We start from the raw sequence: 16,635 nt of genomic DNA on the forward strand, positions 1-16,635 counted from the left end.
TTTGTGTTTGACTGTAACTCACACAAACATATTAAAAACACTGTTTTTTTTGAAATCCAAACTTTAAAATAGGGTAAGTTTTGAAGGTAATTTTAAAACCAGGCACAGTGGCTTGCTCCTATAATCTCAGCACTTTGGGAGGCTGAAGCGGGAGGATCACTTGAGCCCAGGAGTTCAAGACCAGCCTGGGCAACATAGCAAGAGCACATCTCTACCAAAAAAAAAAAATTAGTCAGGCATGGTGGCACACACCTTTCGTCCTAGCTACTCAGGAGGCTGAGGTGGTGAGATACCTGAGCCCAAGAGTTTGAGGCTGCAGTGAGCTATGATCACCACTGTACTCTAGCCTGGACGACATAGACAGACCCTGTCTCCGAAAACAAAAGTGATATTTTAAATAAAATATTTACTATGCCATTAAACAACCAGTCCTTAAATTGCATAAAAAATTCAACATGATTTAAAATCACCTGTTTAGGAAAGCATCTATGGTGTAAAGATATCCATGATGATAATGAGCTGAGTATATACTTCATTCTTCAGTATAGGAAATTAAAATGTGAGTTTATCAGAATGAGTAACTTAAAGAGAAATTGCGTATCTCTTCTCCTGTCTTTTTAAATGTAAGAATCTCTAGAAATATTTTTTGTTTAAAGTAGTGGTAGAGCTGTAAAGTGATTGTTTTTTTAAATAATTATTTTTAGAAGTTATATTTTTGGGTCTTTTTTTTTTTTTTTTTTTTTTTTTTTTTGAGACAGGGTCTCACTTTGTCACCCAGGCAGGAATATAGTGGCACAATCATGGCTCACTTCAGCCTCAACCTCCTGGACTCAACAGAACCTCCTGGGCTCAACAGATCCTCCCACCTCAGCCTCCCAAGTAGCTAGGACTAGAGACATGTGCCACCATGTCCAGCTAATTTTTCTATTTCTTGTAGAAACATGGTCTCACTATGTTGATCAGGCTGGTCTCGAAGTCCTGGGCTCAAGTGATCTCCCCACCTCAGCCCCCTAAAGTGCTGGGATTACAGGCATGAGCCACTGTACCTGACCAGAAGTTATATTTTTTTTAAACTCCTAAGTCCAATGAGATTATTAAATGCAGTATAGCTTATGTTAAACAAACATTACTGTCTTAGTCTGATGAGTTTTGGTCTCAGAACTCACATAAGAATAAAATTACTTAGGCTGGGCACAATGGCTTACCCCAGTAATCCCAACACTTTGGGAGGCCAAGATGGGCAGATTGCTTGAGCTCAGGAATTCGAGACCAGCCTGAGTAACATGGCGAAATCCCATCTCTACAAAAAAATAACAAAAATTAGCCGGGCATGGTGGTGGGCACCTGTGGTCCCAGCCATTCGGGAGGCTGAGGTGGGAGAATCACTTGACCCTGGGGGACGGAGGTTGCACGCCACTGCACTCCAGCTTGGGTGATAGAGTGAGACCCCATCTCAAAAAATAAAAAGAATAAAACTACTTTTGTAACTGTGGAGAAATCTGTGCATCTCAGAAACTCTCCCTGATGAACTTTGAGTTACTCTGTGGTTTGCATGTCTAGGAAGTCACTAGATTGGACACCTCCATTTACAGCTAGCATTCAGGGAGGTCACCTCAAGTTCCCAAGTCTCCTTTGTCTCTGCGCATTAATGAGCCAAAAATCCAGTTACTACTCTAAACGAATTGATACTCACTATAAGTATTTGAAGCCAGAACATGTTCGGATTTTTCTCAGAACATTTTCATGTCTCAGTTAACCATTGAAGTAGAAAAGGAAAAAAACAAAATTTGCTGGGTTGTTTTGTGTTTTTGTTTGTTTGTTTGTTTGTTTGCCCCTCGGAATAAGCTCTAGTGATTTTTGAACACATGGCTCTTGGGCAATGTACTGTGAATTGCTTTTACAGCTCTAATTCAGGAACAAAACATGCTATGAGATTAAAGGCTTGGAAGGATTATGTGAACTTACTTTAAACTTCATTTTGGACACTGAAGGAATTACTGTGTGAAGAAAAAAAATGAGTCTTTAAGCAGTCTCTAACAAAGTGGCAAGTTACTATTAATGGTTGGTTTTATTCAGCTGTTTTTGTTTGGTTACCTGAGAAGAGAATACCAGTACCGTGGAGGTAGAAATAGACAAGAAGTTTATAGCTCCAACGTGCTTATGATCTCTTTGGGCAGACAGAACACGCTTTTTTTTTAATCGTAATATATGTACTTATTACAGAATATAGTCACCATCATTTGTCTACTGACAAGATTACATAGAAAAAAGAAATTAATATTAAGAAATGCTTATCTTTAAATGTTCACTTAGATATTGGAAAAAATTGGGGTGATTTACTTAACTATGCACATATATATATATCCTTTTTTTTTTTTTTTTTTTTTTGAGACAGTGTCTTACTCTGTCGCCCAGGCTGGAGTGCAATGGCAGGATTGTGGCTCACTGCAACCTCCGCCTCCTGAGTTCAAGTGATTCTCCTGCCTCGGCCTCCCAAGTTGCTGGGACTGCAGGCACAAACCACCACGCCCAGCTAATTTTTGTATTTTTAGTAGAGGTGTGTTTCGCCATGTTGGCCAGGCTGGTCTTGAACTCCTGACCTCAGGTGATCTGCCCACCTCGGCCTCCCAGAGTGCTGGGATTACAGGCGTGAGCCACCGCACCCAGCCCACTTCAATATTTTCATCAGTAAATTAGTACACTTTAGAGTTGTAGTGATTAAAAGAATAGATATACAGCATATAAGTAGAATGCTTGGCAAACAGCAAGTGCTTACTAAGCAATGGCTACTCATAATAGTAACAGCTGATTTAATAATAGGATCTGTGAATAAGATAGTATTTTCTGCTCTACATATGAAGAAATTAATACTTGCAGAGGATAAGTAATTTGCCTAAGATTGTCCAGCTAAATAAAAAGTAGAGCCAGATTGAACCCAAGAAGTATAATTTCAGAGACCAATCTCTTAACCATAATACTATTACACTCCCTTATTATTCATTCATTTATTTCACAAAAAATTAACTGCCAGGTACTGTTTGTCACTAATAACATTATTTATATTGAAGACAGAAGAAAATATGCACAATGCGATGAAGATGGGCTTATAATGACATAGCTTTTTACTTTGACAAAGCCTAATCCAAATATTTAAGCATTTGCATAAGTAACATCTGCTTTAAAAATATAGAGTCAATGAATATTGCTTCTCCCAATAACATGAGCCAGATAATTTCAAATAAATAATGTGTTTATAAAACCTTGGATTTTTTTCACTGTATTATTCATGCATTTGGATAAGACTTGAGTGAGGATATTTCTTATTTATTTATTTATTTTTTTAACTTATTTTTATTTTTTTGTTTTGTTTTTTTGAGACGGAGTCTCGCTCTGCCTCCCAGGCTGTAATGCAGTGGCGCAATCTCTGCTCACTGCAACCTCCATCCTGGGCTCAAGCGATTCTCCTGTCTCAGCCTCCCAAGTAGCTGGGATTACAGGCGCCCACCACCATGTCTGGCTAATTTTTGTATTTTTAGTAGAGACGGGGTTTCACCCTGTTGCCCAGGCTGGTCTTGAACTCCTGACCTCAAAATGATCCACCCAACTCAGCCTCCCAAAGTGCTGGGACTACAGGCGTGAGCCACTGAGCCCAGCTACTTATTTTTAAAGATTTTAAAATTACCAATAAACACTGGTCATAGATTGACCCTTGTATTCTAACTACCAGAAAGCAGACAAGTCATAAACCATTTGCTTCTTTATCCTAGTCATGAAATAACGTGTTCTGAACAGAAGCACTCACAGTTGAGTTTAAACAGCCTGTTAGTTTCATATGAGTGGGATCCTTTCAGTATGCTTAATTTTTGCTTCTGAAAGTTTCTGCCGTCTCAACTTTCAGTATAAGTAGAACTGTTTTTTGAGTTTTATGAATATATATTTATTTATTTTTAAAAACCAAAGAGATTTTCTTGGTGATTATTGTCAACCAAGCTGTGACATGTTAATGATGTAGTTTAGTGTCCCTAATAAAGTCACATGCTTTTCTATATTGTGGGGTTTTCCATTCAAAAGTCAACCATATGATTGCATGTGTGCTGAATTAGACTTTGTAAAGAGATTATATAATGTCTTCTTGAATGTTTTATCTAATAAAAGAAATATAATGGGGTCTGTGCTACTTCTGGCCGAAGCAAGACAGGTGAGGATGTTTTTTGTTTCTATTAAATAATTCAGTTGCTGACAGTTATCTCTTTGATGTAGAACATAAAAAATGGGTTTAAAAATACTATAAGGAAGGAAGCAAACTATTAGTAGAATCTGGATGACCAAAAGATGTCTTTTCACAGAACTGTAAGTCAAATCTTTCTCCATAATGGACGTACAGGTTCTTATTTTTCTCAGATGGCTTACAAAAGAGTAGTATGATGTTAGTACTACTAAAAAGGAAAATCCAATAAATGTGGTTCCAATGAGACCTGCAATCTGAGAGATCATGGCTCCTAGTTCCATCTGCCGATTGTAGCATAGGCTTTCTTCTCCTTCTGTAGCCTCTATGACTGAGTAGTATATAGTAACTGGAATAATTATGCCCAGTACAACTCCCCATATGTAAATGCATAGTTTTCTAGCAAAGTTGGGCTGGCGAAATTTTTTCAGTAAATGGCCATAAAATATTTTCTCATAGCACGAAGTAGTCTCTTGCAAGGAATCCTTTTGCATTAAGGTAGCGTAGCGGCTTACGGCAATCCAGCTTAAAATTAAGAGGCTGACAAACATACTTACATGCATGGATAGAGTTCCCAGAAAATTGACCACTCTGCATTGAGCAGATTGATATTCCCATTGGAAACCTTTCAGGAAATAGATACTCATGAAAGGCATGGCGCTGCACACAAGTAAGTTTGCAGTCACAAGGTGTGACAGGTAGATATGCGTTGATGTTTTTTTACCTATTTTTGTTAAAAATATCCATTGAGAGAGAGAGTTTCCAAAAACACCAACAATACAAAGGAGGATGTAAATGATTGGTAAAGCCATGGAAGAGATCATAGATGGTTGAATACATGTTGTGTTGTTGTTCATTTATGTCAGATTTTCTTGAATTTTGTCACGGGAGCTAGAACAGAATTGCAGATATTTAATATTAAAATTATTTTTGGTACAGTATTTAAGCTGAATAGTTTTTTTTTGTTTTTTTTTTTAAAGCATTGAATTAACTAAAATAGTAACAAAAATGTATTGGATGGAACGGGAAAGTGTAGATGGCTTCTTACCTTTTCTAATCACAATTGTCCGGTTGAAATAAAGACAAAAAGTTACTTATTGTGATGGATAATGCCTTTGTCTAAAAAACAAAATTTGATGTAAATAGTTACATGCCTGGGATTTATAATTTTACTTAGAGAAATGGATAGTTCTTAGATTGTAAAACAATTTGTAAGTGATGATTGATTTTGCCTAGAAATATAATTTAAAAATTTTTAAGGCACATGCAACCAATACATGTTGGCCAAAGTATTACAGAAGTATTTTGTGGCCACAATAATAGAGAGTTGACTGGTTTTTAATTACCACATTACTTATATATAGTTTTCAAAATGGTGTCTTTTTGTGTCTAGGCTAAAACACTCCTTTATAACCTAATACTATTAGAAGAGTCTCTTTTCATATTTCAGAAGTTACCTCAATTCCACGTGAGCAAAATTTCAGGCAAAATCCTGAACTGAATAGAAGAAAAGTGTAGCAACCAAGGACAGACTCCAAAATCCCAGGGTCATTACCAAAGAGTATTTAAAATGTCATTTCAAATATTCAATGTTAAACTGTCATACTTCAATAAAAGTTTACACATGTATGTCAAAACTGTAGTTACAGCCAGATGTGGTGGCTCTGCACCTGTAATCTCAGCACTTTGGGAGGCCAAGGTGGGACGATTGCTTGAGACCAGGATTTCAAGAACACCCTGCGCAATGTAGCGAGACCCTGTCTCTATAAAAAAATACAAAAACTAGACTGGGTATGGTGGCTCATGCCTATTATCCCAGCACTTTGGGAGGCCACGGCCAGCCTGGGCAACATGGTGAAACCATGTCTCTACAAAATAATTAGCCAGGCATCCTGACATGTGCCTGGAGTCCCAGCTACTTGGGAGGCTGAGGTTGGAGGATCAGTTGAGCCTAGAAGTTCAAGGCTGCAGCAAGCTATGATCATTCTACTGCACTCCAGCCTAGGTAACAGAAAGAGACCCTGTCTCAAAAACAAAAACAAAAAAACTGTAGCTGCTATGCTTGTTGGTTAGAATATCCTTGTGTGTAAATTGGTATCTGAGTTTTTCAGAGGATTTTTTTTTAAAGGATATGATGTTTTAATCACAACATAAATGCTGGTTTTTACTTTTTTGTGTCTTATATTTAAATCTTTCTCACTTCAAAGGGTACATGTGAAGTGCTGAAGAATCATATACAAATTGCTTTTATTCTTATTTTTCTCCTTATTTCCTCACTTCTTTCAGGTGAGAATAACAAAAGTTACTGGATTCTGGTCAAATAAGAACCATGATCTCTATTCAGAATGTGCCATATTCTCTGTGTCCTTCACCATAGCCTTCTGGGCACCACATTCTCCACTCTTTCATGATCTAGAGCAAGGTTTCTCAATCTTTTTTTTAATCATGTTCTCTTTTGATAAACATAAAAATTGTACCATACACAGCCCTTGGAAATTCTTATATCCCCCCAGCCCCTCAGGGCAATTTTACTCTCCACCCCCTTCAGAATTATGGTTTGATTTATTTTCTGTATCTTGGATTACAGAATTTGGGTTTTTTTCTCAAAATAATATTATAATTTTGTAATAACTTTTTAAACCAATCCACACCCAAAGTCTTGAAAACTTGAGGACTGTGCATTGTGTATGGGTTTAAATACCGAGATTCTTAATTAATGTCTACCAGTGTCTTTATAATTTTGTTTCTTTGCTATTTGTATTTAGAAAACAGTCCATATGCTTCATTGTAAGTTTGTATCTGAATCTAGTGCAACCTGATGAATTATAATCTGGTTGCAGTTAGTGTAGACCCTGGCATAAATATATAAAACCTAATCTGTAACTTCACTAGTTCAAAAATCAGGCAGATGGAGTGTGAAATGAGCCGGTTTATTTAAGAAAAAAAATTATCTGCTCACAGTAGATTTTGATTTTACATAAGGAATGGAGCTTCCTTTTATGATGCTGTTAAAGAAAAGCATTAGCTCCTGCCTTGTGCAGATAATGCATAGTATACTAAAAACTGCAAAGGTAATGGTGCTTCTGTATGAATAGTAAATGCTTCCAAACAAAAAGGAGATAAAATATACTTCTGCAGAGGCTAGCTTTATCAGACAGAAGTTGAGTCTCTATAGGACTCTCACTATAGCAATCAACAACTAGGTCACCATCTTTACCTTCCCAAACTTGTATCTACTATGTACATCTCCTTCAAAAATAAACTTTGATCATAAAACTACTTGATAACTATTTTCCAAAATTTGGAAAGTACTGTTGAACTTAAGAAATGAAATAAAAATTACATGTTACAGATGCAAAACTGGTCTTTAGAAAATGTCTGTAAGTCTATATTCCCCTCAGGAGAATGTCTATCTCAAGTCACTCGTGCATACATTTTTTCTCTGCTAATTTGACAAATGAAAAAAGTTCTACAACTCTTAACTTCAGTTACTAATAACTATCTACATAATTATATGCGGACTGCCTTTCTTAAGGATCAGCTTTCAAAATTTAAACCATTAGGTCCTGTTTATTTTTATAGAGTTTAATTTTTAAGCTAAAAATGAATAATAATCACTCTTACCTGTATGAGTAGTTTATGCCAACTAAGGTTATATTGTTCAGGGCAGTGATGCCAAATTTCAGACTTAAAATTCTCTGATCTTCGCTCTTCCAATATCTTTAGTCAGTGTAAATAGACTCTTGTATGACACCAACTACAGTGGGAGGAAAAGGGGAAATTAAACAGTATTGAAGAAATTCAATAGTTATGGTCAGTGTGGCAACTAGCTCCTCAAAAAACCCTCATTTCTCTATTTCTGTAGCGGGAGGAAGTTGGTGGACAATATACATATTATACTTCCTTATGATTATTTCATGAACTAGTTACACCCCAGTAAGCTTTGTTTGCATGATTGACTGAAGTTCACAGATTTAATCCCCCATGGCTAGTTTTATATGACACAGTGATAGAAGGAGCCACTCTGTTAGTAACCCAATACAAATATTGGTGCAAATTTGCCTGTAAAATTGTTTGTGGATGGCTTATTTGCAATCCATCTTTATCAAAAATAGAAACAAAACTCAAAGTTTTCTTATAACTTACTAGAATCAAATATAAAGCTAAAATAGAACTTCATGATCATCTATGGATTGAGACCCTTTGTTTTAAAGTTGAAGAAGCTGAGGCCCAGAGGAACTCACTGTAAGCACAGACTGCACCCAGGGTTGGGTCCCAGTTTGGTTACTGATGAGTTAACCCACTCTGTTTCTGATTGCCCTGCACTACCTCCATTTATCAACATAATACACTGTTTGGGGCATTTCATAATAGATTTGGCAAATCCTGGGAGTGCCAAGTATGCCTCAGATCAAATGAATAGTTATATTAATAAAGAATTGTGAAACCACGACTAGTCTAAAACAATAAAAATTTTAAAAATAGAATTGTGAAACCAACTTTTTGTACAAGATTGTCGAATCAGCCTGTGACCTACTAACTAAATGAAAGCTAAGTGTGTACATCTGGGGCGGAAGACTTGCATCAAGCACTCCCTCTCATCCTTGAGTAGTTAAACCAGTGGGAGTCTGAAAAAGAGAACAGAAATCTAATTTCATCAAACTTGAGCACTTTAGTTATCAGTAAATCTTCACTTAAAATTAACAGAGGTACCTTGCCATTTCTCATAAACCCCTGATGCTTACCTTATTTCATGTTTATGTCATAAATTCTCTCTGATGTTTGCTAATATCTCTCTCTAAAACAAAAGTGAGAACTGCCTAAAGTGTCCAGATTGTGTTCTGCTGCTGTTCATCTTTGCCTTGCTACCATTTAATTAAGAACAGTGATTCATCCAGGGTTTCATGGCCATTCATTACAGAGTAATTTGGCTTTTAGAATTCTTATCACTTTTACTTCAGTAATGTATCATGTTCCGGGAAGGAATTACATAGAACAAAAAACAGTTTTAAGTAATTTAGAGAAGAACAGAAATGGAAGGCTATTTCTAAGTGATTGAAAAATAGTTGTAATATTATCTGTTCAGGCATAAGCATCTTTGGTCCGAAAGAAAGAACACTCTTGTTTTCCTCCATTGTCTCCAAACTCAGTAAATGATACCATCACTCCTTCAGTTATTCAAGCCAAAAACTTAGGAATCATCCTTAATTTCTCTTTCTTTCACATCTCACATCTATCTAATCAATTGCTGGTACTACAGCTTCTACTATCACTACCATCATTCATTAGCCACATTTCATGAGAGCTTACTATGTGCCAGATATCTTGCTATGTGCCTTACATTCAAGTCTTATTTGGTTTTCACAACACCCTGTGAAATGTCTCATTTTAAAGGTGAGGAAAACTGAAACTCAGAAAGATCTCATAAGTTGCCCAAGGTCACACAGCCATCTGTCCTCACAGGATGGTGATTGGCTCACCTCAAAGCAAGTAATTCAAGAACAAGTCCATAGCTGCAATGCCTTTTTGTGATCCAGCCTCTGAAGTCAACACTGTCATTTCTGCAGTATTCTATTGGTCACACAGAGCCAGCCCTGGATCAGTGTGGGAGGGGCAAATATCAGGAGGTGATGATCACTGGGAGCCATATTGGAAACTGGCTACCACAGATGTCAATCAACCATTGAAACAAAGGAAGAGGCCGGGCGCGGTGGCTCAAGCCTGTAATCCCAGCACTTTGGGAGGCCGAGGCGGGCGGATCACGAGGTCAGGAGATCGAGACCATCCTGGCTAACATGGTGAAACCCCGTCTCTACTAAAAATACAAAAAACTAGCCGGGCGTGGTGGCGGGCGCCTGTAGTCCCAGCTACTCGGAGGCTGAGGCAGGAGAATGGCCTGAACCTGGGAGGCGGAGCTTGCAGTGAGCCGAGATCGCGCCACTGCACTCCAGCCTGGGTGACACAGCGCGAGACTCCGTCTCAAAAAAAAAAAAAAAAAAAAGAAACAAAGGAAGAGTCAGAAGTACTGCTTAAAAACCGTTGTCAGTCCACTGGTTGTTTATTGGGCAAGCATACCTGGATAGGTGTAAGTTTTGCCAGTTCTTACACTATTTTGGTTTTTAGGTCTATTTTTGTTAAACAGTGTAATTCATTCAACAAATATTTATTGGAGTTTCTACTATGTTCCTAGCAGCATGTGGAGGTCACAGAAGTAGGATGTTTAGTCACAAGCTAATTGAGGGTCTCTGGAAATTGAACAGATTCCACAAGCAAGCCAAGAATTTAGATTAATATGTGATATGTGATACAGATTTCAAATGCTCTGTGAATTAGAGAAGGGCAGAAACAGTGACTCAAAGTGGTTCTGAAAGGCTTTGTGAAAGCAAATGGAAGGAAGGAGAGGAGAACATAGCCTAGTGAGTGACAGTTCTGTGCCAGGTATGGGACAGAGCTTTTTATGCCTAAGAACCCTAGAGATGTGTGGTGGGAGCCCCATTTTACACGGGAGGAGACTCAAAGAGGTTAAATAGCTTGCCTAGAGGAATACAATTAGTAAATTTGCTTTAAAATGACCTCATTCTCTGCCTTAGAAAGAAATTATTGGTTGTTCTTGCAGGTCAATAAGGGTACCTTATGGTACTCACGATAGGGTCATGTTTTAAGTATTTTTAACTTTGTTCAGATAGGGTTTCCTGTTTGATTTATGTATTTGTGTATCCTGTTCTAGACTTGAGGTAGCAGAAACTGACTATGGAAGAAATCAAGTCCAGTATTTTTCTATCTTTGAAAACTCTGGACTTTGTTAAGCAAACTATTATTCCAACAATGTCAGTATAAATTCTTTAGGATTCGGTGATTTTGAGTTCCCCAGTTGAAATATAGGTGAATTTTCATTCTTCTAAGAAATTAGGAAATACTGTTACAATTGGTAAAAAGAGTAAATGTCAGGGAATACTAGATTAATGAAGTATGTTACAAGTATTCTGTAAATGGCCCCTTTGGACTTCTCTCATTCAAATCACCGGTAGTTTTCTTTGGTTCTCATTCATCTTGCCCATCCGTCTCTTCAAGGTTCCCCTTCTATTGTCCCAAGTCCAAATGCACTTGACCTAACAGTTCTAGTTGCTTCCTATATCATCTGCCAAATATTGATCTCCTAAGTGTTCTGCTCTCACCCTTAGGATTTACTTCCTTGAGGTGTTAGAGTTATGTCCTACAATTGAAGTGCTGTCTTGTATTAATTTTCCTGCTTTTGAGATGGATTTGTGTATCAAGTGTGTTTTTTAATTTGGCCCCAAAATTCATTTGGAGTGGTTCAGTGAGAGTGTTTCAAAGGGCAGGCACATACTTACTTGGCAGAGGAGATACCATAATCAAAGGGCAGGCATACGGACATTTATTTTGGCAATCCACGGTGGGCTGTACATAGCAGGGGGACATGAGAGCTTTCCTGACTCACATGGATTGTTGGGGTTAGAATTAGGGTCCCTTATCAATTTCCCTCAGAGCCAGAACCCAGAGGACACAGGACAGCTTAGTCATTCCTGAAGCCATGTGCTTCATCTAGAAATTATTTTAGGCTATCCAAACTAGTGTTTAAACTGGCTGCAATTGGCCTTTTAAGTACTCTCACTAACCAATCAGGAGCTCAGGGCATTGGGAGGCTGGTATGCAGAAAGAAAAGACATGACTAATTTATACACATTAGACTATCGTATTCAAAAGATAATTATTTCTTTAAATCAGGGGCAGTAGTAAGTAAGCCTTGTCCAGTTCAACATATACCCAAGCCAGTGGTTATCTTTAGGAGGAGTGAGGCACAGTGCAGTTACCCAAAGCTATGGTTTGTTCAAGGCTCACTGAGCCCCCTGTCCTCTCCAGGAAGTGGTATCTGGCCACAGCCTTGTTTCCAGTCACACTGTTCTCAGGCCCTCACCGCCTGCCACAAGTAGCTCTGGTCGTGGGTGTCCCACCCTTAATTAGAGTATGAAGAAAAACCTCTCCTTGTTCTGAAGAGCTGGTTTCTCAGCAAGCAATGGGAGCATTTCTCTCAAGAATTACTTTTAAAACAGCAGAAAATACAATCTGAAGTTTGTAAATTTATAATAACACAGAAAAGTTATCAGCTTTTGTAAAAAGTAAAATAGAGGTTCCTCTTCAAAGACCTTCCTCTCCATTTAATTACGAATAAATAGTAACTTCTCTTAGAAGCAAAATTTATTCAAAGACCTGTGCTAACATTCTTAAATATCTGCTAGCCGTAATAAATAAATCAGTGTACTTTATGTTCTTAGCTCCCGCAATTTGGCCCAAATATTTGCCCTGGCATGCTTATACTGGTCCAAGCAAACATTGGGTCATAGCCTGTTCCTCTTCCTTATTTGAAGGTGTTTTTACCTTTCTCAGCATTCCACAAGTTACTTCCTCCTTCCTTTGTTCTCCTCTGCCTTTGCCTCTTTTAAAAAGTTCTAAGTTGCTAGCCAATCAAGACAAATACAGAATGTGAGGTCCCGTTCCAGCCAATGGAAACCGGACACAGCAGTAAGGTGGACGCATCACGTTATAAATGACCCTGTCTTCTTTGTTCGGTGTCCTCCTGTGGCAAAACTGCTGGCGAGTGTACCCTTTCTGCAGGAAGTAAAAATGGCCTTGCTGAGTAAATTAAATTTATGCTCAAGTGCTACTTCTTTATGGCACCGGGGAACAAGCATTTCAAACACTTTTAAGAAAAGACTAATGACAAAACAAAAATGGACTTTGTGAGTTGAAAAACACATCCACAAACTCAAAGGGCATTTTCTTATTAGTTTGCATTTCCTTATGCATCCAGTGAACCAACTCCCCAGGAGTTTGATCCATCTCTAAATTCCGCTAGTAACTTCACCTTCAGTAACCGATTGCAGCACAGCTGCTGCTCCAAACTGTGGGTGACCACCCAGGAATTAAAGGTTCCTCATCTCCCAGCCCTTTCATTCTTTGTCTTACCAAACCACATGTTTCTGTGAACCTGAACCAGGGCCATTCCAACAAACCCCACTTCATTGACACTGAGACAGAGTAGAGACAGGCTTGGCTTCAGCTCACCTCCACTAGAGCACTGATCACAAAACCCACACCACTACCTCAAATGCTAATAGTTCTTAAAGAATTCCAGGAATTGGCCTTATGAGATAATTAAGATTGCCTCAGGAAGGAATGCTGAACAATTGATTTACAGCCTTGTTGCCACAGGCCAGACCACCAGGTGGCCCATTACTCAAGACAACCATAGCAACCAGATCTGCTGACCTGCTTTGCTCAGCCCAGCCTGCATACCCTTCCCCTGTTACTAGTTCCTGCACTTTGCCTAATAAAAAATCCCTATGACTCTTTTCAGGAGGAAGCCGGGAATTCTCTCTCTCTTGTGCTGCCTCCCTTTTGTTTGGGCATAAGCTCCAGTGAAGCTTTGTCTATGAAAGCGCTTTTGGCCTCATATCAATTTCTGTTGCATTGAGAACCCAAGAACCCATAATCGGTAACAATGCCAATTGAGGGTAGAAAAAAGAAAAACAAAATCACACACAAACTCAAAGTGCTTTTTCTATTCTCTCATTCAACAAGAGTCTAAACAGATTACCTCTGTGACCAAATGTGTGGGGATTTCTCCCAATGAACAAGCAAGGAAGCAATTCAGTGGACACCAGCTGGGTGTCCTCTAATTCAGTTCTATTCTGACACTATCTACCTGGAGATAGCGTCAGATCCCACAGGTTGAAGGCTGAGTCCCCAAGACTTCTTTCCACCTTCAGATGCCAATGGCAAACCTCAGGTTGCTTCACCTGTGCTTCTGACCCACAGGCTATATAAATCAAAGATCCCACAGCCCCCTCTTTGGGCCCAATTAATTTGCTAGAGCAGCTCACATAATTCAGGGAAATATGTTTACCGATTTATTATAAAGTATATTAGAAAGGAAACAGTTGACGAGATGCATATAGTGAGGTGTGGGGAAAGAGAGGGATGCGGAGCTTCCATGCCCTCCCTGGGCGTGTCACCCTCCAGGAACCTCCACATGTGCAGCTATCCAGAAGCTCCTTGAATCCTGTCATTTTGGGGTTTTATGGGGGCCTCCTTACACAGCCATGATTGATTGAAGCACTGGCTACTGTTGATTACCTTAACCTTCAGCCCCTCTCCCCTCTCTGGAGGGTTTAGAGTAGGGCTAAATGTTCCAAACTTGTCATCCTGCCTTGGTCTTTCCTGTGACCAGCCCCATCCTGAAGCTACCTGGAGACTGCCAGACAGCAGTCACCTCATTAGCATATAAAAAGACATCACTTTGGAGTTTTTGAGGATTTTAGGAGTTGTATGCCAGACAACAGACCAAAGACCAAATATATATTTCATAGTATCCAGTCCACCCTCTGTCTTGGATCCCTCACATCAAAAGGATGTACAACTCAAAAGATACAGCCAAATTACTAGAATCTCATTCAATCGGTAATAATCAGTCCAGCTCATCATAGTGTATGAATGTCTCCCAAGGCGAGGCCACTCAGGTTTGCAGGCTTCCATTCAGTCTTGTCAGAGTGCTCTCGGTGAACATATAGCTTCACCCTTTACAGCAGCTGATATAATTGAGCTAGGAGACAAGATATCATTTCTTGCTCTAAGCCTCTTTTGAGGTATTAATATAATACTGGATTTCTTTCAGTTCATAACCCATTTATTCTTTACTCTCACTACTATTTTTCCTTATCTCTGTAAACTCCCAAACTTTTCCACCTTTGGATGGGATAGTAGAATCAGCCACTGTGCTTGTCTAGATCAGGCAACAATACTAGTATAGCAAGTGCTGCCCCCTCAGTCTGCTCCCGTTTATGTTAGAAATAAATTTTTGGTGCCACAAAGAAGAATCAGCACTCCTGCAAAAAGTTTTCTCAGCAAGGCAAATTAACTTCTATAGAAGGGTGCATCTCACGGATGGAGCAATGGTGAGAGCACACAGAACAAAGGAAAGCAGGGGTTTTTACTCCTAATACAATAGGTTTCTACTACTGTGTCCTGTCTCCATTGGCTGGAGCTGGACTGCACAATCGAAACTAGTCCTGGTTGGCTAATTTGAAGTATGCAGGGAGGGGGTTACACTGGCAGGAAGGGCAGTTTTGGGGGTAAGAGCTGTTATGGCAGGAGGGGTAATTTGCAGAGTGAGTGACTAAGGGCAACAAGCAAGAAGCAGCTGTGGACTATAGATTAGGACTGGCAGGAAGGTTGTTTACTGCAGTCAGGGGCAAGGAGACATGAAGAACAAGGAAGTTGAGTTTGAGGACAAAGAACAAGGGAGTTAACATGCCAAACTTTTGAAGAGAACCTGACTGTATCTGACTTTCAGAAAGGGTAAGGTTCCATAGGTGCAGCAGAACGAGTGGGCTGTTTTTACCACCAGGGAGTATAGCTGCATTAATTGTTAGCCCCAATTTTGTCAGATGGGATAGGGCACAAGCCACTCCTTAGGAGTCCACCCCACTGTCAGACCCTTAGGAATTCTGACTCAAAGTTTAAAAACATAGTTACAGTTTCTTACTCAGGAATCACCTTCCTTTCAGCACTTATAGTCGCAGCCCTGGTCCTAGGACCAATGCATCGGGTAGAGGAAACGTAAAAAAAAATGTTGAGGTGATATGGGAAAGAAAAATAAAGTATGCTCATTATACCAACGTACTCCTCCCTTGGCAAGAAATGCGTAGTCATACCAGCATCCTTCCACACCCCCCGTTCCCGGATACCTCAGAAAAGCAGAGGAATCTACTGAGTGGGGAACTTCCCTTAGCCCCACTCATGTTGAATGTGAGCACACACTTGCAAAGGCAAATAAGGCAGCTCTTCGTGCTTTCATCTCCCTCTGTTTTAGACAACCAGTGTTTTCATTGCCTGTTCCACTCTCTATCAAACTGTTACTCTGAGGAAGATGTCTCTCTGCCCTTTGCTGAACATTATAGGCTATATAATGTGTTCCTGGGCCTGAAGAAGTGACAGCCATCCAAATCTGTGCAATATCTTCTGCTCTAGCTTTTATGGCACTCTGAGCAAACTATTACTGAGAAGAATATCTCTGCCCACTGCTGGAACATTATGGGCTGTGCCATGTGTTCTTTGGCCTGAAGAAATGGTGTTCAGCTCTCCAAATCTGTGCAGTATCTTCTGTTCTAGCTTTTTTATGGCATTCTCATAATTCACATCTTCCACCGGGCAAGCAAAGCCCAGTCCAGAATCAGTGTCTACTCTTGTCCAAACTCATTTGTGGCCTCCCAGGGCTACCAGCATCAGCCTCACTTGCCAACTTGTTCAGGGCTTTCCCACCAGGGAAATCTGCCCCACAGCCATGGGCAGTGTCTGTCTCTTTTGCTGGCAGACAGAATAGTTCTTATTGG

General features: G+C 39.4%; 2 protein-coding genes across 5 annotated transcripts in view; one reads left to right on the forward strand and one right to left on the reverse strand.

Moving 5' to 3' along the window:
* CASK (calcium/calmodulin dependent serine protein kinase) overlaps positions 1-16,635 on the forward strand; it is a 392,463-nt gene that overhangs the window by 187,224 nt on the left and 188,604 nt on the right. The gene's annotated exons all lie outside the window — the stretch shown is intronic.
* GPR82 (G protein-coupled receptor 82) lies at positions 3,919-7,984 on the reverse strand. The gene is made up of 3 exons (XM_025372357.1): positions 7,850-7,984; positions 5,274-5,344; positions 3,919-5,116 (listed from the first exon to the last, which is right to left on the reverse strand). The coding sequence occupies exon 3, from the start codon at positions 5,080-5,082 to the stop codon at positions 4,072-4,074; it is 1,011 nt and encodes a 336-aa protein (XP_025228142.1). The 5' UTR covers positions 5,083-5,116; positions 5,274-5,344; positions 7,850-7,984; the 3' UTR covers positions 3,919-4,071.

Source organism: Theropithecus gelada, chromosome X (genome assembly GCF_003255815.1).
Source record: "Theropithecus gelada isolate Dixy chromosome X, Tgel_1.0, whole genome shotgun sequence".
In the NCBI taxonomy this organism is placed as follows: Eukaryota; Metazoa; Chordata; class Mammalia; order Primates; family Cercopithecidae; genus Theropithecus; species Theropithecus gelada.

Excerpts from the sequence above, each read along its gene's own strand:
- GPR82 (XM_025372357.1), bottom strand. The coding sequence starts at position 5,082 with ATGAACAACAACACAACATGTATTCAACCATCTATGATCTCTTCCATG.